We start from the raw sequence: 25,701 nt of genomic DNA on the forward strand, positions 1-25,701 counted from the left end.
TCCATTTTAAATTCAGGCTGTAACACTGTAACTCACCCAGCACTCTGAAGAGCATGTACTGAACCCCCACAGCAAAAGACTTATCCTCTGGTCTCACTGTCCTGGAGAGGAGAGTGGGAGAGAGAAGGAAACATTTATGGAAAGGGTAGATGGGACGGAGAGTGAAAGGATGGGTGATGGGTAACATCAGTAACAGAATCAGAATCAGTGCTGGTGTGAAGAAGCTACTGGCCAGCTGGATAGAACCGCGTTTAAATCAGAGTGAATCACAACAGCTGAACGGATGCAGTAAACCATGTCAGACTTATCTCACACACACACACACACACACACACACACACACACACACACACACACACACACACACACACACACACACACACACACACACACACACACACACACACACACACACACACACACACACACACACACACACACACACACACACACACACACAACCCCCATCCACTTTATCTTGAAATCTTTGTTGTTGCATGCACCTTAGATACTGCTTTTTCCCTACATATCATCATTGAACATTGGTCACTTTAATAATGTTTACACACTGTTTTACAGACTTTATATGTATATACTGTATTTTAGTCATGGCTCAACCTATGTAACTACTGCTGTACACACCATTTCTACTCATATACTGTCCATTCTGTCTGTACACACCATTATATATATTTATCTTCCTGAACTCTGACATAGCTCGTTCTGATATTTCTTTTCTAGGCATTGGAGAATGAAACAAACATTTTGCTGCACCTGCAATAACATCTGCAAATCTGTGTACGTGACTTTGATTTGCAGATGCTCTCCCTCTCTCCCTCTCTCCCTCTCCCTCTCCCTCTCCCTCTCCCTCTCCCTCTCCCTCTCCCTTTGGTGTGTGTGTTCAGTATGTTAGTATCATGTTAGGCCTGTGTGTGTGTCTGTTCTACCTCAGTATCATCATGTAGGATGGGGTCTGTGAGAATGATGCAATGAAGCAGGTGAGAGCAGAGAGAACCATGAAGGGCAGGAGGAGGTGTTTACAGTCACTACCGCATGTCCCTGGCAATGCATAACCATAGGATCCGCTGACCCCTATGCAGCCACAGTCGGTGTATTTCTGTCAGAGAGACAGAGAGAGTCACATGACGTTAACCACTGGCCAATCAGACTCACACCATTGCATCTGGCAGTAACTGTTGGCATTGGTAGGTATGAATGAGAATCTCACAAAGACGTTGAAAAAACATTATCAAGAAACAGTCTATCTGGCTTCAAGCAAAACAAATATTATTCTCCCAGGCTTTGTGAGATGGTGGCGTGTGTGCGTGCATGTGTGTGTGTGTGTTGGTTCAAGAATGCTGAGTCTGGCTTTAAACTCTGTTTTCCATGCAGTAGGCATCGGGTTGTGACAGTAAAGCAGAAGTGAGGCCCCTTTAGAGTCTGTCTGACACGTCTACTACCTTGAAACCCATCATCTAGGGTTTCTTCAGTCATTCTGCATCTTATATGATTTCATTTTCTCTGCTTTCTTGTTTAAGCTCATGTGCAAATATAATACATGGAAGATTCATTGAATGGGAATGGTTGGCCAGGAGAAGTTAGGATTCGGCCCATTAATGGATAGGCAGGTGTAGTGGTTTACCAGGATTTTGCTGGTGTTGTCATCCAGTACTTTGGTCAAGCAGCCTGCATGACAGGGCGATCTGAACTCCACCCCGTCTGAGCCACACACGGGGTTAAAGGCCTCAGTTGGACAGGAGCACCCAGAGCTACACTCCAAAGACCTGTTCTGTCTGAGAACAGAAGAAGATGTAAGAGAAATGGTGCCTGGTACAATATGGAAACATATGGCTTAAGTGTTGTTTTAAGGAGGGTGGAGAGGTGAGGGTAACCTTTTGAGACGGCAACCTACTTGGTGGGGTAGACGCCTGTGACCCTCTGTGTGGAGCAGCCGAGGAGGAGGAGAGGCAGTGCAGTGAGTATACACATCAAGATGGCTGATGTGCACATGAGGGCGGAGCCTCTAGTAGATATTTTCAGCCTCCTCATCAGAGCCCCGCCCAGCACAATGCCCAGCACCGCCAGAGGGATGTTCACCCCACCTACAGGCACACAAAGATCAAAGAGTAAGGGTCACTCAGAATAAATCAGTAGGTACGTTCCAGATCATGTTAATTGCAGTCGCCTTGCACATCTCAGAAGACAGCTATGTTAATATGGTTCCGGAGACATTAAACACTGTGAGATGTGCGCATCCCGACTTTGAGAAAGACAATCTGGAACACAACCAATGTTTCCCATTACTTAGGCAGGGTGGTTCCCTAGCTCTGTTAACCCCCTCCTAAAAATGGTCAGCCTTATTTGGTTGTCATGGAAAATGTTGATATATTGGCAGCTTCAGTTGCTAACACTGGAGATTCTGCACCCCGCCAAAGAACTGGCTACAACACTGGGGTAAAGGGCAAGTAAATCCTATCAAGATTTGAACCTGTTCATCAAAGAGAACACATTGTATTCCAAGGCTATAAACATGGGTGGCAGGTGTTTGATTGGCTGTGCTCTGCACATACAATGGAGTCTTTATCGTCTGGACAGCATCTGTGAATGATTACCTCCAGTTGATCATTAATCTGACAGATTTTTATGCAGATTTTTCTACTATGCTAATTAGATTTTGGGCGGCAGAGTAGCCTAGTGGTTAGTGTTGTAACCGGAAGGTTGCAAGTTCAAACCCCCGAGCTGACAAGGTACAAATCTGTCGTTCTGCCCCTGAACAGGCAGTTAACCCAATGTTCCTAGGCCGTCATTGAAAATAAGAATTTGTTCTTAACTGACTTGCCTAGTTAAATAAACAAATAAAGATTTCCACGGGGCGAGGACATTAACTTTAGGGGATTAAAATTGTTTATGTGGTAGTTTTCTATGCGCCCTGTGCTTTCCATAGGCCATTGGAGAGTTGAAGCATAATTATCCTCAGCTAATACTGTGTACAGTGCCTTGCGAACCTTACAGTGCCTTGCCTTGTACAGTGCCTTGCGACCTTTTGCCACATTTCAGGCTTCAAACATAAAGATATAAAACTGTATTTTTTTGCGAAGAATCAACAACAAGTGGGACACAATCATGAAGTGGAACGACATTTATTGAATATTTCAAACTTTTTTTAACAAATCAAAAACTGAAAAATTGGGCGTGCAAAATTATTCAGCCTCCTTAAGTTAATACTTTGTAGCGCCACCTTTTGCTGCGATTACAGCTGTAAGTCGCTTGGGGTATGTCTCTATCAGTTTTGTACATCGAGAGACTGAATTTTTTTTCCATTCCTCCTTGCAAAACAGCTCGAGCTCAGTGAGGTTGGATGGAGAGCATTTGTGAACAGCAGTTTTCAGTTCTTTCCACAGATTCTCGATTGGATTCAGGTCTGGACTTTGACTTGGCCATTCTAACACCTGGATATGTTTATTTTTGAACCATTCCATTGTAGATTTTGCTTTATGTTTTGGATCATTGTCTTGTTGGAAGACAAATCTCCGTCCCAGTCTCAGGTCTTTTGCAGACTCCATCAGGTTTTCTTCCAGAATGGTCCTGTATTTGGCTCCATCCATCTTCCCATCAATTTTAACCATCTTCCCTGTCCCTGCTGAAGAAAAGCAGGCCCAAACCATGATGCTGCCACCACCATGTTTGACAGTGGGGATGGTGTGTTCAGGGTGATGAGCTGTGTTGCTTTTACGCCAAACATAACGTTTTGTATTGTTGCCAAAAAGTTCAATTTTGGTTTCATCTGACCAGAGCACCTTCTTCCACATGTTTGGTGTGTCTCCCAGGTGGCTTGTGGCAAACTTTAAACAACACTTTTTATGGATATCTTTAAGAAATGGCTTTCTTCTTGCCACTCTTCCATAAAGGCCAGATTTGTGCAATATACGACTGATTGTTGTCCTATGGACAGAGTCTCCCACCTCAGCTGTAGATCTCTGCAGTTCATCCAGTGATCATGGGCCTCTTGGCTGCATCTCTGATCAGTCTTCTCCTTGTATGAGCTGAAAGTTTAGAGGGACGGCCAGGTCTTGGTAGATTTGCAGTGGTCTGATACTCCTTCCATTTCAATATTATCGCTTGCACAGTGCTGCTTGGGATGTTTAAAGCTTGGGAAATCTTTTTGTATCCAAATCCGGCTTTAAACTTCTTCACAACAGTATCTCGGACCTGCCTGGTGTGTTCCTTGTTCTTCATGATGCTCTCTGCGCTTTTAACGGACCTCTGAGACTATCACAGTGCAGGTGCATTTATACGGAGACTTGATTACACACAGGTGGATTGTATTTATCATCATTAGTCATTTAGGTCAACATTGGATCATTCAGAGATCCTCACTGAACTTCTGGAGAGAGTTTGCTGCACTGAAAGTAAAATTGCACGCCCTAATTTTTCAGTTTTTGATTTGTTAAAAAAGTTTGAAATATCCAATAAATGTCGTTCCACTTCATGATTGTGTCCCACTTGTTGTTGATTCTTCACAAAAAAATACAGTTTTATATCTTTATGTTTGAAGCCTGAAATGTGGCAAAAGGTCGCAAAGTTCAAGGGGGCCGAATACTTTCGCAAGGCACTGTATATGTCAAATACTGGAGGTGTGCAGATTTGACTGAAGAAATCACTCTCCATGGAGTGGAATTTTCATTTGGTCCATTGGTTGAATTTCCATTTGGTCCTATTTCTATTCAAATGAACCGTAATCTAAACCAGGATGTTCCACAGAGATAACGAATGGTGTCTCTCACCGATCATCATGTTGGAGAAGGAGGCGGTCTGGGTGAACTGGCGCTCTATGAACTTGGCCATGAAGGTGGCAAGGCCGGCTATCATAGCTGCCAGGTGGACCTGTGCCAGCACCACCAACAGGTAGACGGGGTTTCGCAGGGTCCTCAGGGCGATACGGGGGAAACCTGGGAGAGAGAAGGGGAGGGGAAAGAGAGGGAGACGAGGGGGAGAAGGAAGAGGCGAGCGAAGCCGCTGCTAACTGCTTCAGATCATATTTAACAAGGGATGAGAAGCAACAATAGAGGAAGAGAGAGACCACCACAACTACTTTTCATATACTATCAGTATCATGACAGGGACCGTCACCCTCAACACCATGTAGTTACCCACAGACACAATGAAGGGAAATGGAAAGGAAACAGACGGATGTGGTCTTATAAAAGAGTCTAACTTTTGAGGAACTGTTTGAGGGTGAGCTCCTGGACGAGGTCTGGCAGCGGTTTCTTTTCCTCCTCGGCTCTGGGTTCTTTGGCATTGCCTGCAGCTTCCTAACCAGGGGAGAGGAAGATCCACAATGATGCTCTTTACTCGTGTTAAAACATATTTGAGTGTGAATACGGTACAGTAAACATGTAATCCTGCCTGTATTGCATTATCTCTCTAATAGCCTTTGCAGAGACCTGGGTCACACGATGTGGCAAAGAGATAGTTTGTCTGATTGCAAAATGATCAAATGTAAAGTGTATTTTTTATTTTATTTCACCTTTATTTAACCAGGTAGGCTAGTTCAGAACATGTTTTCATTTACAACTGCGACCTGGCCAAGATAAAGCAAGCAGTGCAACACAAACAACAACACAAAGTTACACATGGAATTAACAAACATACAGTCAATAATACAATAGAAAAAGTCTATATACAGTGTGTGCAAATGAGGTAGGATAATGGAGGTAAGGCAATAAATATGCCATAGTGGCAAAATTATTTCAATTGAGCAATTAAACACTGGAGTGATAGATGTTCAGAAGATGAGTGTGTAAGTAGAGATACTGGGATGCAAAATAGCAAAAATAAATAAATAACAGTATGGGGATGGGGTATTTACAGATGGGCTATGTACAGGTGCAGTGACCTGTGAGCTGTTCTGACAGCTGGTGCTTAAAGCTAGTGGGGGAGATATGAGTCTCCAGCTTCAGTGATTTTTGCAGTTCGTTCCAGTCATTGGCAGCAGAGAACTGGAAGGAAAGGCGGCGAAGGAGGAATTGGCTTTGGGGGTGACCAGTGAAATATACCTGCTGGAGCTTGTGCTACAGGTAGGTGCTGCTATGGTGACCAGTGAGCTGAGATAAGGCGGGGCTTTACCTAGCAAAGACTTATAGATGACCTGGAGCCAGTGGGTTTGGCGACGAATATGAAGAGAGGGACAGCCAACGAGAGCATACAGGCCGCAGTGGTGGGTAGTATATGGGGTTTTGGTGACAAAACAGATGGCACTGTGATAGACTGCATCCAATTTGCTGAGTAGAGTGTTGGAGGCTATTTTGTAAATGACATCCCCAAAGTCAAGGATCGGTAGGATAGTCAGTTTTACGAGGGTGTGTTTGGCAGCATGAGTGAAGGATACTTTGTTGCGAAATAGGAAGCCGATTCTAGATTAAATTTTGGATTGGAGATGCTTAATGTGAGTCTGGAATGAGAGTATACAGTCTAACCAGACACCTAGGTATTTGTAGTTGTCCACATATTCTAAGTATGCTGCAATGCATTGCACTCAAGTTACATGCCAAGCTTTAGAGCTTTTAAAGCTCCAGCATTCAAGAGACAGAGAGAGAGAGAGACTGTGTGTCTGTGTTTGTTTTTGTGTGTGTGTGTGTGCACGCCAAGTTATGTTCTGGCATGTTAATGTGATATCCAGACTCTTTCACTATTGAGCAAGACCTGGCACGAGTATTCTTCTTTGTGCTAGATGCCTGATTAGAGAAACATGAACCAAAATCTGATTTTAAAAAAATATTTCAGAATGATGGATAGGAGCCAAGACCTTATTCAACAAGGTCAAACCACATCACTCTCACTTGCTCTGAACCACATATGTTCTATGAGAGAAGATTGTGCAACTTTCTTTAGAGTCAATAAATCATAAATACATGTCATGACTGTGACACAGCTGGTACACAATCACCTCTTTTGGCATCTGTTGGGGGAAGAAGAGGTAGGGCAGTGAGGTGAGAAAGAGGAAGGAGGCTGCCACGACAAAGCCCAACCACCAGGCTCCCACCCAGCGAGGGTCCCCTCTCTCCAGACCTATCTCATCTGCAGACAGGAGAAAGACATGTTACTGTACTAGTGGCAAAGTACATTATCAATAATAAAAATACAAATATTTGATGAAACTATTAAATCAAATAATAAATTGAATCAAATGCACTGTATGTATAGAAGTGTACCCTGAGCACAGTTCCTGGTTTCAACATGTTAAAACGTTTTCAGCAATTTTAGACAGTGTTAAGAGAAAGTTGTTTTTTCCCTTGGTATCATGCAACAGAACATTGAATCTCCGTCAAACTGATAGCAGTTTCCAGGAAGAAATCACAGTCTTTCACTTTCAGTCATTGAAAATGAATGTGGAGCTTCTCCCAGTGAAAGAGAGTGATTTCTTCCTGGAAACTGCTATCAGTTTGCCAGAGGTTAAATGTTCTGCTGAATGAGGTCAAGTCTGGCCTCTGGCTGGGCCACTCAAGGACATTCAGAGAATTGTCCCAAAGCCACTCCCACGTTGTCTTGGCTGTGTGCTTAGGGTCGTTGTCCTGTTGGAAGGTGAACCTTCGTACCAGTCAGAGGTTCTGAGTGCTCTGGAGCAGGTTTTCATCAAGGATCTCTCTGTACTTTTCTGTTTTCATCTTTGCCTCGATCCTGACTAGTCTCCCAGTCCCTGCTGCTGAAAAACATCCCCGCAGCATGATGCTACCACCAACATGCTTCACCATAGGGATGGTGCCAGGTTTCCTCCAGACGTGACGCTTGGCATTCAGGCCAAAGAGTTCAATCTTGGCTTCATCAGACCAAATAATCTTGTTTCTCATGGTCTGTGAGTCTTTAGGTGCCTTTTGGCAAACTACAAGCGGGCTGTCATGTGCCTTTTACTGAGGAGTGGCATCAGTCTGGCCACTCTACCATAAAGGCCTTCTGGAAGGTCCCATCTCCACAAAGGAACTCTAGAGCTCTGTCAGCCTGACCATCGGGTTCTTGGTCATCTCCCTGACCAAGGCCCTTCTCACCTGATTGCTCAGTTTGGCCGGGTTGCCAGCTCTAGGAAGAGTCTTGCTGGTTCCAAACTTCTTCTATTTAAGAATGATGGAGGCCACTGTGTTCTTGGGGACCTTCAATGCTTCATACATTTTTTGGTACCCTTCCCCAGATCTGTTTTTCAACATAGTCCTGTCTCTGAGCTCTACGGACAATTCCTTCAACCTCATGTCAACAGTGGGACCTTATATAGACAGGTGTGTGCCTTTCCAAATCTTGTCCAATCAATTTAATTTACCACAGGTGAACTGCAATCAAGTTGTAGAAACATCTCAAGGATGATCAATGGAAACAGGATGCACCTGAGCTCAATTTAGAGTCTCATAGCAAAGGGTCTGAATACTTATGTAAATAAGGTATTTCTGTTTTTTATTTTTAATACATTTGCAAAAATGTCAAAAAAACGTTTTTCGCTTTATCGTTATGGGCTATTGTGTGTAGATTGATGAGGATAATTTTTTTTACATACATTTTAGAATGAGGCTGTAACGTAACAAAATGTGGAAAAAGTCAAGGGGTCTGAATACTTTCCGGAGGCACTGTATATAACTTCCATATTAGTTCTATCTAAATATTTGCTCTTGCAAGAATGAAGTCATGTTCCATTAAGCTGCACTGTCTGTGCCTTGCAGAAGGCACTAGTTCAGGCTTGAGGAAACACACACACACGAGCACAAGCACAGACAAACACACGCACACACACCCAGACACACACACACACACCTCAAAACAATGGGGAATAATCTAGTATTACCTAAATTGACTTCAGCAGTCCTTTGAACAGTTTTGAACATTTATCAAATCATAGACAATGCTCTCACACCTTGATAAATGAGATGCATTAAACTGGAAGGCTGAGATCAATGAGAGCAGACTGCAAATACAGGACACTGGCCCATGATTGTTGTAAATCCAGTTTTAGAGGTATCTGAAGCATTGCAGGGTGTGAACATGTCTGTAGTGGTGGCTTTGGTTCACACAGAAGGAAGTTGAATATTTGCTTGTTAGAATTCACAGGAGTGGAGTGAAGATAAGGTCGTCGCTATCATTAACATTATTCCAGCTAGTCTTCATTAACACCTGTTTTTATTCACTGCTTCAAACTCAGGCATGTAAAGAAAACACCCTAACATGACCCTTAGTACAAAACCCACCCTATATTGAATTCCAACCCTAATCCTAGCTTTATGTCCACATCCCGGTTCAACACTAACCCTAGCTTTATGTCCACATCCCGGTTCAACACTAACCCTAGCGTTATGTCCACATCCCGGTTCAACACTAACTCTAACTTCATGTCCACATCCAGGTTCAACTCTAACCCTAGTTTTATGTCCACTTCCTGGTTCAACACTAACCCTAGCTTTATGTCCACATCCCGGTTCAACACTAATCCTGGCTTTATGTCCACATCCTGGTTCAACACTAACCCTAGCTTTATGTCCACATCCCGGTTCAACACTAACCCTAACTTTATGTCCACATCCAGGTTCAACTCTAACCCTAGCTTTATGTCCACTTCCTGGTTCAACCCTAACCCTAGCTTTATGTCCACATCCCGGTTCAACACTAATCCTAGCTTTATGTCCACATCCCGGTTCAACACTAACCCTAACTTTATGTCCACATCCAGGTTCAACTCTAACCCTAGCTTTATGTCCACTTCCTGGTTCAACACTAATCCTAGCTTTATGTCCACATCCCGGTTCAACACTAACCCTAGCGTTATGTCCACATCCCGGTTCAACACTAACCCTAACTTTATGTCCACATCCAGGTTCAACTCTAACCCTAGCTTTATGTCCACTTCCTGGTTCAACACTAACCCTAGCTTTATGTCCACTTCCTGGTTCAACACTAACCCTAGCTTTATGTCCACATCCCGGTTCAACACTAACCCTAGCTTTATGTCCACATCCCGGTTCAACACTAACCCTAGCTTTATGTCTACATCCCGGTTCAACACTAACCCTAGCTTTATGTCCACATCCCGGTTCTACACTAACCCTAGCTTTATGTCCACTTCCTGGTTCAACACTAACCCTAGCTTTATGTCCACATCCCGGTTCAACTCTAACCCTAGCTTTATGTCCACATCCCGGTTCAACACTAACCCTAGCTTTATGTCCACATCCTGGTTCAACTCTAACCCTAGCTTTATGTCCACATCCCGGTTCAACTCTAACGCTAGCTTTATGTCCACATCCCTGTTCAACACTAACCCTAGCTTTATGTTCACATCCCGGTTCAACACTAACCCTAGTTTTATGTCCACATCCCGGCTCAACCCTAATACCCTGACTACACCGCTTGCAAAAAATCTATGTTATTCAATTATTGCACCCACACTACTTGCGCGCATCAACGAGCATCTGTGTTCCCAAGGGCTAAAATAGAAGTCCTTTCTATTTCTGACGCAGATCGCACTGCAAGTCCTGCCTCTCCCATCTCCTCATTGGTTTTTAGAAGCAGGTATCCACGTGCCATCTCCTCATTGGTTATACCAACGTGGTTGATTGAAAGACGATCTGTGTTGCTGGTTGTTGTGGTAATACTATGAAAGTTTAGATGCCAATCACGATATAAGTTCAAAGATGAAAAAGCCTGGAAGGAGGAGAGATGACTAGAAACGATTCGGTTGACCATTTTATGTGTGGATGAATTGTCGGAGTAGAGGACCTTGTGCATTTCAGGTAAAATAACAACCTAATGATTATATCCCAGGACAAATTAGCTAGCAACAGCAAGCTAGCTAAATAGGACAAAATAGCTAGCAGGTTTGGTGTGGGGGGACAAAATAAATTGATGCACGATGGCGCACCCGCACAGCCGGTTTGGGTTCTGTGTAACCCTAGCTTTATGTCCACATCCCAGTTCAAACCTCCCAGTTCAAACCTAACCCTATCTTTATGTCCTCATCCTGGTTCATCACTAACCCTCAATCCTCGTTACATTTTGGTGAAACTCATTGTCAGTAGTGTGATAAGAGAAAACATGACCCCTGGATGTTCCTTCCCCATATCAACTCCAGATGAAACACTTCTGACATGCTGTGAACATCTGAGGAGTGCCTGGGACTCTCTGTGTGTGTGTGTGTGTGTGTGTGTGTGTGTGTGTGTGTGTGTGTGTGTGTGTGTGTGTGTGTGTGTGTGCGTGTGCGTGTGTGCGTGTGTGCGTGCGTGCGTGCGTGCGTGCGCGAGCAAGTGTGCTAACCTTTGGACATCTTGTCGATGTCGACATAAAATTTCAGCATGAAGGAACCCATCATGAAACCAAATGCAGGACCGATAGACGTGACAGCCAGGAGAATACCTGCAGGGGGAACCACAGTCAGACATAACACTCCTGTTGTGGGGTCAATACAGTTAAACAGAAAATAAAGTGTGATTGCTCATGATTTGCTTCTCCCCAGATCATACTTCCGAGTTGATGAAAAGAAAATGAAAGTCTTCTCATGGTTTTTAGACTAAACATGACACAGCCTTGAGAGCTGCAAACAATGAGTGGATACAATACATTCACTTTTGTTTCATTGCTATTTTTTGTGTGGGTTATGTAGGTTATGTGTGAAATGTCTCATCTAGCACTCCATCTAACATCCCTGCAAGTATTCCCAGTATTGGAGGTCATAGAGTGCAGGCAAAAGTTGCAGGAATGTTGCAGAAGTATGGTGGAAAGCTCCCTCTTAAAAAACAACTATGATCTATTGATTTGTAGTTAAAAAAAATGATGTTTTGGCCCAAAAGACCTGCATCAGAATGTGTATTCCCAGTATTCCAAGAATTTTCTGTGTATCCCAGTCATTCCCAGTGATCATACCGAGGTAGAAGGGAGAGTTTCTCTTGCTGGCATAGTCATCAATGTAGGAGATCCCGAAGGGTTGGATGGGAACGCTGCCGATTCCCAGGAGTAGCTGTCCCAGGAGCAGGAGCGGGAATACGCCCTGCTGAGCATGACTCTCCTGCTGTGTGCAGCTGTGATTGGACAAGGGTGTTTGGAAGGAGCTCTCTAATTGGCAGAGACCAGAGTTGTCATCCTTGGATTCTATGGAACAAAGGTAGAGGTAGGAAGGAGTTAGAAATTAGGTGATAACAAGTATTTTTGTTTTGAGATTCAAACAAATGTGTGTTTGTGTGTGCATTTGAATGTGTGTACGTGTCTGCATTTGTGTGTGTGTGACTTACGGCTGATGTGGACTGTGTACTCATAGGGGCCACTGATGAAATGAGGCAGGGCCATCATCAAAGCAGCCAGACTGGCCACCAGTGCCCCTCCACCGATGAACCGTGGCCGGTGAACACGGCTACCAAAGAAACTCACAAACACTATCAGGACCGTGTTCCCCACCTACACACACACACACACACACACACACACACACACACACACACACACACACACACACACACACACACACACACACACACACACACACACACACACACACACACACACACACACACACACACACACACACACGGTCTTGTACGGCTAACCTTGCCTTGAGGGGACAACAAATTCAGGCCCATTTAAAATCCTATTTTCCCTAACCCCTAACCCTAAACCTAACACTAAACCATACTCTTACCCTAACCTTAATCTTAACCCTTAACCCAAAAAACCTTTTTACATTTGTATTATTTCACCTTTATTTAACCAGGTAGGCCAGTTGTGAACAAGTTCTCATTTACAACTGTGACCTGGCCAAGATTAAGCAAAGCGATACGACATAAACAACAACACAGACTTACACATGGAATAAACAAACATACAGTCAATAACACAATAGAAAATTCAATATACAGTGTGTGCAAATGAGGTAAGATAAAGGAGGTAAGGCAATAAATAGGCCATAGTGGCGAAATTATTTCAATGTAGCAATTAAACACTGCAGTGATGCGCAGAAGATGAATGTGCAAGCAGAGATACTGGGCTGCAAAGGAGCAAAAAATAAAAATAACAGTATGGGGATGAGGTAGTTGGTTGGGCTATTTACAGATTGGCTATGTACAGGTGCAGTGATCTGTGAGATGCTCTGACAGCTGGTGCTTAAAGTTAGAGAGGGAGATATGAGTCTCCAGCTTCAGTGATTTTTGCAATTCGTTCCAGTCATTGGCAGCAGAGAACTGGGAGGAAAGGCGGCCAAATGAGGAATTGGCTTTGGGGATGACCAGTGAAATATACCTGCTGGAGAGCGTGCTACGGGTGGGTGCTGCTATGGTGACCAGTGAGCTGAGATAAGGTTTACCTAGCAAAGACTTATAGATGACCTGGAGCCAGTGGGTTTGGCGACAAATATGAAGCGAGGGCCAGCCAACGAGAGCATACAGGTTGCAGTTGTGGGTAGTATATGGGGCTTTGGTGACAAAATGGATGGCACTGTGATAGACTGCATCCAATTTGCTAAGTAGAGTGTTGGAGGCTATTTTGTAAATGGCATCGCCGAAGTCAAGGATCGGTAGGATAGTCTGTTTTACGAGGGTGTGTTTGGCAACATGAGTGAAGGATGCTTTTTTGCGAAATTGGAAGATGATTCTAGATTTAATTTTGGATTGGACATGCTTAATGTGAGTCTGGAAGGAGAGTTTACAGTCTAACCAGACACCTAGGTATTTGTAGTTGTCCACATATTCTAAGTCAGATCCGTCCAGAGTAGTGATGCTGGACGTGTGGGCAGCGATCGGTTGAAGAGCATGCATTTAGTTTTACTTAAATTTAAGAGCAGTTGGAGGCCACGGAAGGAGAGTTGTATGGCATTGAAGTTTGTCTGGAGGTTAGTTAACACAGTGTCCAAAGAAGGGCCAGAAGTATACAGAATGGTGTCGTCTGCGTAGAGGTGGATCAGAAAATCACCAGCAGCGAGAGGGACATCATTGATGTATACAGAGAAAAGAGTCGGCCCGAGAATTGAACCCTTTGGCACCCCCATAGAGACTGCCAGAGGTCCAGACAACAGGCCCTCCGATTTGACACACTGAACTCTGTCTGAAAAGTAGTTGGTGAACCAGGCGATGCAGTCATTTGAGAAACCAAGGCATTTGAGTCTGTCGATAAGAATGTGGTGATTGACAGAGTCAAAAGCCTTGGCCAGGTCGATAAATACAGCTGCACAGTATTGTCTCTTATCGATAGCGGTTATGATATCATTTAGGACCTTGAGCGTGGATGAGGTGAACCCATGACCAGCTCGGAAACCAGATTGCATAGAGGAGAAGGTGCGGTGGGATTCGAAATGGTCGGTGATCTGTTTGTTAATTTGAATTTCAAAGACCTTAGAAAGGCAGGGTAGGATAGATATAGTTCTGTAACAGTTTGGGTCTAGAGTGTCTCCCCCTTTAAAGAGGGGGATAACCGCGGCAGCTTTCCATTCTTTGGGGATTTCAGATGATACGAAAGAGAGGTTGAGCAGGCTAGTAATAGGGGTTGCAACAATTGCGGCAGATAATTTTAGAAAGAGAGGGTCCAGATTGTCTAGCCTGGCTGATTGGTAGGGGTCCAGATTTTGCAGCTCTTTCAGAACATCAGCTATCTGGATTTGGGTGAAGGAAAAATGGGGAGGCTTGGGCAAGTTGCTGTGGGGGGTACAGGGCTGTTGACTGGGGTAGGGGTAGCCAGTTGGAAAGCATGGCCAGTGTTAGAAAAATGCTAATTGATATTCTCAATTATCGTGGATTTATCGATGGTGACATTGTTTCCTAGCCTCAGTGCAGTGGACAGCTGGGAGGAGGTGCTCTTATTCTCCATGGACTTTACAGTGTCCCAGAACATTTTGGAATTTGTGCTGCAGGGTGTAAATTTATGTTAGAAAAGCAAAGGCTAGCTTTTTCTAACTGCCTATTGGTTCCTAACTTCCCTGAAAAGTTGCATATCACTGGGGCCACAGGATGTTTTTGTGCTGGTCAAGGGCAGTCAGGTCTGGAGTGAACCAAGGGCTATATCTGTTCTTGGTTCTATTTTTTTTAAACAGGGATTGCTTATTTAAGATGGTGAAAAAAAGCACTTTTAAAGAATAACCAGGCATCCTCTTAACCCTAACCCTAACCCTAGCTACTAATCCTAAATCTAAAACTAACCTTAGCTCCTAACCCTTTACGTAATTCTAACCCTAACCCTAATTCTAACCTTAACCCTAAACCCCCTAGAAAAAGCAGTTGACCTTGTGGGGACTAACAAAATGTCCCCAGTTGGTCAAAAAATGTTTTATTTTCTATTCTTGTGGGGACTTCTGGTCCCCACAAGAATAGTTAAAAACGTCAACACACACACACATCCCTTAACACACTCACGTGCACCCTCTCACATGTGAAAATTAAAAGTACATCTTCTGAAAAGAATCACCTTAACCCGATGAATTTGCAACAAATCAGCCTGTTATCTGAACCAGCTCAGTAGAGTGGTGGGGTGCATGGCACGCTCACCTCATTGAATGAGGCCAGGATGCCAGACTTCTGGCTGGAGAAGCCGTAGCGTCTCTCTATAGTGGAGATGGAGCTCTTCAGATACCCAGACACCAACAGTTGGGCCAGCTGGAGCATACCATGGCATAGCACGAAGAACTAGTGGAGAGAGAGGCTGACAGACTATAGATACGTGTAGTAGGAATCATTCATAATTAATTTAACAGATCTGATCAATGGTCTACAGAAAGCTCAAAAGTCTCATTCAAATATTCAGGAGAACTTTATGTGGAACCTTGTCATGTTTCACGTATGACACCTTTATGTAAAGAAATTATGTAATATAACAAAAAGTAATGCTACTGTAGTTACCTGGAGGGCTATAGAGGGTCTGGTTTTCTCTCTTTAGAATGGCCACTCTGTAGGCCTATGGGTAACTTTATGAGGATTTTCACTCCCAGAACATGTTACACGTAATACAAACTGCCTAACCCTAATCTTTTTAAAGTCATTCTTTATTTGCCAAGTTTCTTATCTTTTAACTCTCCTGAAGATACAGTTTCACAAGGAAGTAGACTCATGTAGTTAAAAGACACATACAAGAAGCCAAGTTTATGTGTTTCTAACTCAAGGGAACACTACAAGGATGTGCTGAAAACACCAGGAAACACAAATCTAAGGTCCATCGTCAGAGAGGAAAGGGAGCTAATCTTCCTGGGGCTACAGAGGAAAATCACAGTAGACTACAGGACACACATCAAAGTTTTCACTACATTAAGAAATAAACTACATTTCAGATTGCAAAACAAGGAAGATTTGCTCCCTTTCCTCTCTGACGATGGACCTTAGATTTTTTGCCTCCAGTCCACAACATGAGGATATGCTGTCAATTAATGGAGCTTAAACTTTTTAATGTTAGCACGCTAGCTGTCTCTGTGACCCTAACATCACAGAATCCAAGTCTAAATCTTCTGGACTCCTGAACAGCAGTCTGTAGACATAGATTTGCCCTTTGACCTCACTGGGCTTTTTCGACATTGCAGATTATTTACAAATCAGCTTAAATCATAAATAACTACAAATTATTATTTGGAGATCAGTCAATTTACTCACAACGCATCACAGATTTGATGCTCTCGAACACTGACACTCACTGAGACTTGGGAGTAATGATGTGAGAGGTGAGAGACAGGAGTAAACAATTGCGTAAAAAATACTACATTTTCATACCTGAGCAAAAGTAAAGATACCTTAATAGAAAATTACTCAAGTAAAAGTGAAAGTCACCCAGTGAAATATTACTTGAGGAAAAGTCTAAAAGTATCTGGTTTAAAATGTACTTAAGTACAGTGGTAGAAAAGGTACTCAGTTGTCATACCTGAGTAAAAGTAAAAAGGAAACGCTATACATCAAATTCCTTATATTCAGCAAACCAGACGCCACAATTTTCTTGTTTTTTAAAATTACAGACAGACAGGGGCACACTCCCACACATCAATCATTTACAAATGCAATATCTGTGTTTAGTGAGTCCGCCAGATCAGAGGCAGTAAGGATGACAATGTGTTATTGTGATTGGTGCATCAATGGGACCATATTGCTGTCCTGCCTGAGCAATCAAAATATAATGAGTAGTGTTGGGTGTCAGGGAAAATGTATGGAGTAAAAAGTACATTATTTTCTTTAGGAATGAGTAAAAGTAAAAGTAGTCAAAAATATGAATAGCAAAGTACAAATACTCAAAAAAATGACTTAAGTATTGCTTCAAAGTATTTTTACGTCGGCTAATGCGATTAGCATGAGGTTGTAAGTAACAAGAACATTTCACAGGACATAGACATATCTGATATTCATAGAAAGCTTAAATTATTGTTAATCTAACTGCACTGTCAAATTTACAGTAGCTATTACAGTGAAATAATACAATGCTATTGTTTAAGGAGAGTGCATATAGTTATGAACTTGAAAATGTCTTAATAAACCAATTAGGCACATTTGGGCAGTCTTGATACAACATTTGAACAGAATGCAATGGTTCATTGGATCAGTCTAAAACTTTGCACATACACTGCTGCCATCCAGTGGCCAAATTCTAAATTGAGCCTGGGCAGGAAAAATACGTATGTTTTTTTCTTTGTATTATCTTTTACCAGATCTAATGTGTTATATTCTCCTACATAAATTTCACATTTCCACAAACTGCTAAGTTTTTCCTTTCAAATGGTATCAGGAATATGCATATCCTTGCTTTAGGACCTGAGCTAAAGGCAGCTAGATTTGGGTATGTCATTTTAGGCAAAAATGGAAAAAAAAGGGGCTAATCCTTAAGAGGTACTTTACACCACTGGGAGTAAAATGTAATAAACGAGAAACAATAATTTTGGAAATTGTACACACAACAGCAACAGCCGAACGGTAAAATGCAATTTTGTTCATCAGCAGTGTTGCGTGGCGTTCTAAAAAGTACATCTACTCTCATAGATTTCTATTCCTTTGCTACTACTGGTATGTAATTGACATTTGGCGCTAGTTGCAAGTGGAAATGTTATTTGTAGTTTTGAGGTGGCGCAGCCTACCTTGATGCTGTTGAAGGGGCTCCTGCATCTGGTGGGAGGCTTCGACCTCAATTGTTCAGAGTTCATCTGGAGGTCGCTGGCCATCATACCTGTCCGACTCAGTGATCCAACCCAGGAAGTAGAAAATCTATAAATGTCACAAGATTTCCAGTCAAGTTATTTTCCTTGTACTCTGGTTACTTCATATCTTCAATCTTTATATTCACTTTGTCTCTCTATAATTTGGACTCCAATAACACTTATACTTACCTCTGCTGGTGTTCTGTATCTACTGCCATTGTTAAAATCAGGTAGAGGAGATGTGCAATTCATTTAAATCATATTGAGATGCAGTGCTCTGAGTTATATTCATTTTGAAGTGAAACGATCTTCATTCACATCATAATGTTGAGAGAGACAAAAAGAGAGAGATTAAGAGAGAAAGAGAGTGGGGACAGAGAGATCGACAAATTGAGACCAACAGAGACAGATGTAGAGAGAAAAATGTAGGGGGATGTGCCTGGGTTGAGGTTGTCCACCATTTCTCATTACAAAGTGAATGTGAAAGTGAGTGAGCATTACTCCATTATAGCCCATAAAGAATCCCAAGTTGTGGTGACATGCTGGAGAGATCATGACTTTAACTCTCAGTTTTACAACAGTTTGGTAAATTACTGTGCACATTATGCACCAGATAACACTAAACAATTCACAAATAGCAGATATAAATCTGACCTGAAGACCACACAGAAGAGAGGTTGTATGGCACTGGCCACTAGAACACACCTTAGAGAAGCATTACCACATGCAGTATATACTTACTGTGTGTTCTTACAGTAAAGCAGTAAAATGCTGCAACATACAGTCTTCAGAAAGTATTCACACCCCTTGACTCTTTCCACATTTTGTTGTGTTACAGCCTGAATTTTGTCACTGGCCTACACACAATCCCCATGATGAGAAAGGTGCTTCGACAAAGTATTGACTCTGAAGTGTGAATACGTATGTAAATTAGATACTTCTCCATTTCATTTTAAATACATTTGCAAAAACTTTTAAAAAAAACATGTTTTCACTTTGTCATTATGGGGTATTGTGTGTAGATGGGTGAGAGAAAAAAAATCTATTTTGAATTGAGGCTGTAACATAACAAAATGTGGAGTCAAATGGCATGAATACTTTCTGAAGGCATTGTAGTGTTTTTTTGTGTGGTGTTTTTTTCACCCCCCCCCCCCCCCCCCCCCCCCAAGCATGTTTGTGTAACATGGGAGTTGGTGTGGCTGCAGTCAACAGAGATAAGATGGGAAGGAGACGTCCACCAATCAGTTGTGGAATGTCAACAAAAACAAAGACTGCACCATAAAATACCACACCAGTGGGACTGGCATTACTGCGGACATAGAAATATCCAACTCCATTTCAGACTTCTCAAATGTATACACACAAAAGCAATACCTTTTAGATTTTAGTGCTAACACCTTGGTGTTCATTGTTAGGCGCATGCACCAAATGCCAAAAGGCCAGTTTCAACCACAAATACAGTTGAAGTCGGAAGTTTACATAAACCTTAGCCAAATACATTTAAACTCAGTTTTTCGCAATTCCTGACATTTAATCCTAGTAAAAATTCCCTGTCTTAAATTAGTTAGGATCATCACTTTATTTTAAGAATGTAAAATGTCAGAATAATAGCAGAGAGAAGTATTTATTCCAGCTTGTATTTCTTTCATCACATTCCCAGTGGGTCAGAAGTTTACATACACTCAATTAGTATTTTGTAGCATTGCCTTTAAATTGTTTTAACTTGGGTCATACGTTTAAGGGTAGCCTTCCACAAGCTTCCCACAATACGTTGGGTGCATTTTGGCCCATTCCTCCTGACAGAGCTGATATAACTGAGTCAGGTTTGTAGGCCTCCTTGCTCACACACGCCTTTTCAGTTCTGCCCACAAATGTTCCATAGGACTGAGGTCAGGGCTTTGTGATGGCCACTCCAATACCTTGACTTTGTTGTCCTTAAGCCATTTTGCCACAACTTTGGAAGTATGCTTGGGGTCATTGTCCATTTCAAAGACCCATTTGCGACCAAGCTTTAACTTCCTGACTGATGTCTTGAGATGTTGCTTTATTATATCCACATAATTTTCCTACCACATGATGTCATCTATTTTGTGAAGTGCACCAGTCCCTCCTGCAGCAAACCACCCCCACAACATGATGCTGCCACCCTCGTGCTTCACGGTTGGGATGGCGTTATTTGGCTTGCAAGCCTCCCCATTTTTCCTCCAAACATAGCGATGGTCATTATGGCCAAACAGTTCTATTTTTGTTTCATCAGACCAGAGGACGTTTCTCCAAAAAGTACAATCTTTGTCCCCATGTGCAGTTGCAAACCGTAGTCTGGCTTTTTTAATTGCGGTTTTGGAGCAGTGGCTTCTTCCTTTCTGAGCGGCCATTATGTCGATATAGAACTCATTTTTCTGTGGATATAGATAATTTTGTACCTGTTTCCTCCAGCATCTTCACAAGGTCCTTTGCTGTTGTTCTGGGATTGATTTGCACTTTTTGCACATAAGTACAGTGCCTTGCGAAAGTATTCGGCCCCCTTGAACTTTGCGACCTTTTGCCACATTTCAGACTTCAAACATAAAGATATAAAACTGTATTTTTTTGTGAAGAATCAACAACAAGTGGGACACAATCATGAAGTGGAACGACATTTATTGGATATTTCAAACTTTTTTAACAAATCAAAAACTGAAAAATTGGGCGTGCAAAATTATTCAGCCCCCTTAAGTTAATACTTTGTAGCGCCACCTTTTGCTGCGATTACAGCTGTAAGTCGCTTGGGGGTATGTCTCTATCAGTTTTGCACATCGAGAGACTGACATTTTTCCCCATTCCTCCTTGCAAAACAGCTCGAGCTCAGTGAGGTTGGATGGAGAGCATTTGTGAACAGCAGTTTTCAGTTCTTTCCACAGATTCTCGATTGGATTCAGGTCTGGACTTTGACTTGGCCATTCTAACACTTGGATATGTTTATTTTTGAACCATTACATTGTAGATTTTGCTTTATGTTTTGGATCATTGTCTTGTTGGAAGACAAATCTCCGTCCCAGTCTCAGGTCTTTCGCAGACTCCATCAGGTTTTCTTCCAGAATGGTCCTGTATTTGGCTCCATCCATCTTCCCATCAATTTTAACCATCTTCCCTGTCCCTGCTGAAGAAAAGCAGGCCCAAACCATGATGCTGCCACCACCATGTTTGACAGTGGGCATGGTGTGTTCAGGGTGATGAGCTGTGTTGCTTTTACACCAAACATAACGTTTTGCATTGTTGCCAAAAAGTTCAATTTTGGTTTCATCTGACCAGAGCACCTTCTTCCACATGTTTGGTGTGTCTCCCAGGTGGCTTGTGGCAAACTTTAAACAACACTTTTTATGGATATCTTTAAGAAATGGCTTTCTTCTTGCCACTCTTCCATAAAGGCCAGATACAGTGCCTTGCGAAAGTATTCGGCCCCCTTGAACTTTGCGACCTTTTGCCACATTTCAGGCTTCAAACATAAAGATATAAAACTGTATTTTTTGTGAAGAATCAACAACAAGTGGGACACAATCATGAAGTGGAACGACATTTATTGGATATTTCAAACTTTTTTAACAAATCAAAAACTGAAAAATTGGGCGTGCAAAATTATTCAGCCCCCTTAATTTAATACTTTGTAGCGCCAACTTTTGCTGCGATTACAGCTGTAAGTTGCTTGGGGTATGTCTCTATCAGTTTTGCACATCGAGAGACTGAAATTTTTTCCCATTCCTCCTTGCAAAACAGCTCGAGCTCAGTGAGGTTGGATGGAGAGCATTTGTGAACAGCAGTTTTCAGTTCTTTCCAGATTCTCGATTGGATTCAGGTCTGGACTTTGACTTGGCCATTCTAACACCTGGATATGTTTATTTTTGAACCATTCCATTGTAGATTTTGCTTTATGTTTTGGATCATTGTCTTGTTGGAAGACAAATCTCTGTCCCAGTCTCAGGTCTTTTGCAGACTCCATCAGGTTTTCTTCCAGAATGGTCCTGTATTTGGCTCCATCCATCTTCTCATCAATTTTAACCATCTTCCCTGTCCCTGCTGAAGAAAAGCAGGCCCAAACCATGATGCTGCCACCACCATGTTTGACAGTGGGGGTGGTGTGTTCAGCTGTGTTGCTTTTACGCCAAACATAACGTTTTGCATTGTTGCCAAAAAGTTCAATTTTGGTTTCATCTGACCAGAGCACCTTCTTCCATATGTTTGGTGTGTCTCCCAGGTGGCTTGTGGCAAACTTTAAACAACACTTTTTTATGGATATCTTTAAGAAATGGCTTTCTTCCATAAAGGCCAGATTTGTGCAATATACGACTGTGTCCCACTTGTTGTTGATTCTTCACAAAAAAATACAGTTTTATATCTTTATGTTTGAAGCCTGAAATGTGGCAAAAGGTCGCAAAGTTCAAGGGGGCCGAATACTTTCGCAAGGCACTGTACGTTCATCTCTAGGAGACAGAACGTGTCTCCTTCCTGAGCGGTATGACGGCTGCGTGATCCCATAGTGTTTATACTTGCGTAGTATTGTTTGTACAGATGAACGTGGTACCTTCAGACATTTGGAAATTGCTTCCAAGGATGAAACAGACTTGTGGAGGTCTACAATTTTATTTCTGAGGTCTTGGCTTATTTCTTGGGATTTTTCCATGATGTCAAGCAAAGAGGCACTGAGTTTGAAGGTAGACCTTGAAGTACATCCACAGGTACACCTCCAATTGACTCAATTTATATCAATTAGCCTATCAGAAGCTTCTAAAGCCATGACATAATTTTCTGGAATTTTCCAAGCTTTTTAAAGGCACAGTCAACTTAGTGTATGTAAACTGATGACCCACTGGAATTGTGATGCAGTGAATTATAAGTTAAATAATCTGTCTGTAAACAATTGCTGGAAAAAATTACTTGTCATGCACAAAGCAGATGTCCTAATCGACAAGCCAAAACTATAGTTTGTTGACAAGACATTTGTGGAGTGGTTGACTCCAACCGAAGTATGTAAACTTCCGACTTCAACTGTATGCTGCACACAGCAACCTGTCCTCTCACACATAATCTCTACACACTGCACAGTATATTAGATTACAGTGTCTGAATTACAGCTAGTAGAGTTAGTGGATCACAGTTAAAAGAAGTAGTACAGAACAGTACAGTTGGTCACTTACTCTGTAGATGAAGCTGAGGTTTAGTGGTTTGTTCTGTATCCACTCCTCAGATGTCGACTCACACAGAAAGTGATCTTAGTTGGAACCCCAGGAGGTAGCATTCACTCGATGAAACAAGGCGTGCTCAACTTTGAGGAATTCCTTGAACTGGGCAAGTGACTGAACAGATAGGGGGAGGAGAGTGTGGCTGGGAGTGGGAGTGGGGGTGTGGGTGGGAAGGAGGAAAAGGGAGGTAAGTTAACAGTATAAGAGAATACAAGATAAGAGAAAGGAGATAAACTCTACTATCATGTGGGTGGAATGTCTGAACATAACATACTGTACTGGTTGTTAGACAGCTATGCACGTTGTTTATTTGGTTTACAGTAAAGACTGAGCGCAATAGATCTGAATTGAATGGTTAATTTGGTGTGATATACATTTGAAGTCGGAAGTTTACATACACTTGGAGTCATTAAAACCTGTTTTTCAACCACTCCACAAATGTCTTGTTAAACGAAACTATAGTTTTGGCAAGTTGGTTAGGACATCTACTTTGTGCATGACACAAGTCATTTTTCCAACAATTGTTTACAGACAGATTAATTCATTTATAATTCACTGTATCACAATTCCAGTGGGTCAGACGTTTACATACAATAAGTTGACTGTGTCTTTAAGCAGTTTGGAAAATTCCAGAAAATGATGTCATGGCTTTAGAATCTGCTGATAGACTAATTTACATAATTTGAGTCAATTGGAGGTGTACCTGTAAATATATTTCAAGGCCTACCTTCACACTCAGTGCCTCTTTGCTTGACATCATGGGAAAATCAAAAGAAATCAGAAAGAAATTGTAGACCTCCACAAGTCTGGTTCATCCTTGGGAGCAATTTCCAAACGTCTGAAAGTACCATGTTCATCTGTGCAAACAATAGTACGCAAGTATAAACACCACGGGACCACGCAGCCATCATACTGCTCAGGAAGGAGACACGTTCTGTCTCCTAGAGATGAATGTACTTTGGCGCGAAAAGTGCAAATTGATCCCAGAACAACAGCAAAGGACCTTGTGAAGATGCTGGAGGAAACAGGTACAGAAGTATCTATATTCACAGTAAAACAAGTCCTATATCGACATAACCTGAAAGACCGCTCAGCAAGGAAGAAGCCACTGCTCCAAAACCACCATAAAACCGCTATGGTTTGCAACTGCACACACATCTTTTTTTAAAGAAATGTCCTCTTCTCTGATGAAACAAAAATATAACTGTTTGGCCATAATGACCATAGTTATGTTTGGAGGAAAAATAGGGAGGCTTGCAAGCCGAAGAACACCATCCCAACCGTGAAGCACGGGGGTGGCAGCATCATGTTGTGGGGGTGGTTTGCTGCAGGAGGGACTCGTGCACTTCACAAAATAGATGGAATCATGACGTAGGAAAATGATGTGGATATAATGAAGCAACATCTCAAGACATCAGTCAGGAAGTTAAAGCTTGGTCGCAAATGGGTCTTCCAAATGGACAATGACCCCAAGCATTCTTCCAAAGTTGTTGCAAAATTGCTTAAGGACAACATAGTCAAGGTATTGGAGTGGCCATCACAAAGCCCTGACCTCAGTCCTATGGAACATTTGTGGGCAGAACTGAAAAAGCGTGTGTGAGCAAGGAGGTCTACTAACCTGACTCAGTTACACACACTCTGTCAGGAGGAATGGGCCAAAATGCACCCAACGTATTGTGGGAAGCTTGTGGAAGGTTACCCGAAACATTTGATTGTTACCTTGATTAGCGTTAATAATCCTTTTAATTATACCGAACAAAAAGTAACGCGGCAAGCAACAATTTCAAAGATTTTACTGAGTTACAGTTCATATAAGGAAATCAATCGATTTAAATAAATGAATTCAGCCCTAATCTATGGATTTCACATGACTGGGAATACGGATATGCATCTGTTGGTCACAGATACTTTTAAAAAAAGGTAGGGACGTGGATCAGAAAACCAGTCAGTATCTGGTGTGACCACCATTTGCCTCACGCAGCGCGACATCTCTTTTGCATAGGCTGTTGATTGTGGCCTGTGGAATGTTGTCCCACTCCTCTCCAAAGGCTGTGCGAAGTTGTTGGATATTGGTGGGAACTGGAACTCACTGTTGTACTTGTCAATCCAGAGCATCCCAAACATGCCTGGAGTATGTCTGGTGAGTATGCAGGCCATGGAAGAACTGGGCCATTTTCAGCTTCCTGTAATTGTGTGCAGATCCTTGCGACATGGCGCAGTGCATTATCATGCTGAAACATGAGGTGATTGCGGCGGATGAATGGCACGACAATGGGCCTCTGGATTTTGTCAAGGTATCTCTGTGCATTCAAATTGTCATCGATAAACTGCAATTGTGTTCGTTACCATAACCCCACCGCCACCAATGGGCAATCTGTTCAC

At 42.4% G+C, this 25,701-nt stretch overlaps 1 protein-coding gene across 3 annotated transcripts in view; it reads right to left on the bottom strand.

Annotated features, from left to right (window-relative positions):
* The window catches only part of LOC139423064 (solute carrier organic anion transporter family member 2B1-like), a 29,971-nt gene extending 6,519 nt beyond the window's left edge, over nt 1-23,452 (bottom strand). Inside the window, exons 1-13 of one of the 3 annotated variants that reach the window (XM_071174679.1) lie at nt 23,275-23,423; nt 18,044-18,170; nt 15,489-15,626; nt 12,255-12,417; nt 11,890-12,114; nt 11,284-11,382; nt 6,947-7,077; nt 5,216-5,312; nt 4,785-4,949; nt 1,913-2,102; nt 1,643-1,793; nt 948-1,117; nt 37-101 (exon numbers count right to left, since the gene is read on the bottom strand). In XM_071174679.1, coding sequence (XP_071030780.1) covers nt 37-101; nt 948-1,117; nt 1,643-1,793; nt 1,913-2,102; nt 4,785-4,949; nt 5,216-5,312; nt 6,947-7,077; nt 11,284-11,382; nt 11,890-12,114; nt 12,255-12,417; nt 15,489-15,626; nt 18,044-18,130 — 1,681 coding nt within the window. In that variant the 5' untranslated portion in view covers nt 18,131-18,170; nt 23,275-23,423. Of the gene's footprint in view, nt 1-36; nt 102-947; nt 1,118-1,642; nt 1,794-1,912; nt 2,103-4,784; nt 4,950-5,215; nt 5,313-6,946; nt 7,078-11,283; nt 11,383-11,889; nt 12,115-12,254; nt 12,418-15,488; nt 15,643-18,043; nt 18,171-23,274 lie in introns of all 3 variants that reach the window. The other 2 variants (XM_071174681.1, XM_071174682.1) reach the window with 2 other exon arrangements.
* Nucleotides 23,453-25,701: the final 2,249 nt, after the last annotated feature.

The sequence above is a fragment of the Oncorhynchus clarkii genome, chromosome 12 (genome assembly GCF_045791955.1).
Source record: "Oncorhynchus clarkii lewisi isolate Uvic-CL-2024 chromosome 12, UVic_Ocla_1.0, whole genome shotgun sequence".
NCBI classification, from domain to species: Eukaryota; Metazoa; Chordata; class Actinopteri; order Salmoniformes; family Salmonidae; genus Oncorhynchus; species Oncorhynchus clarkii.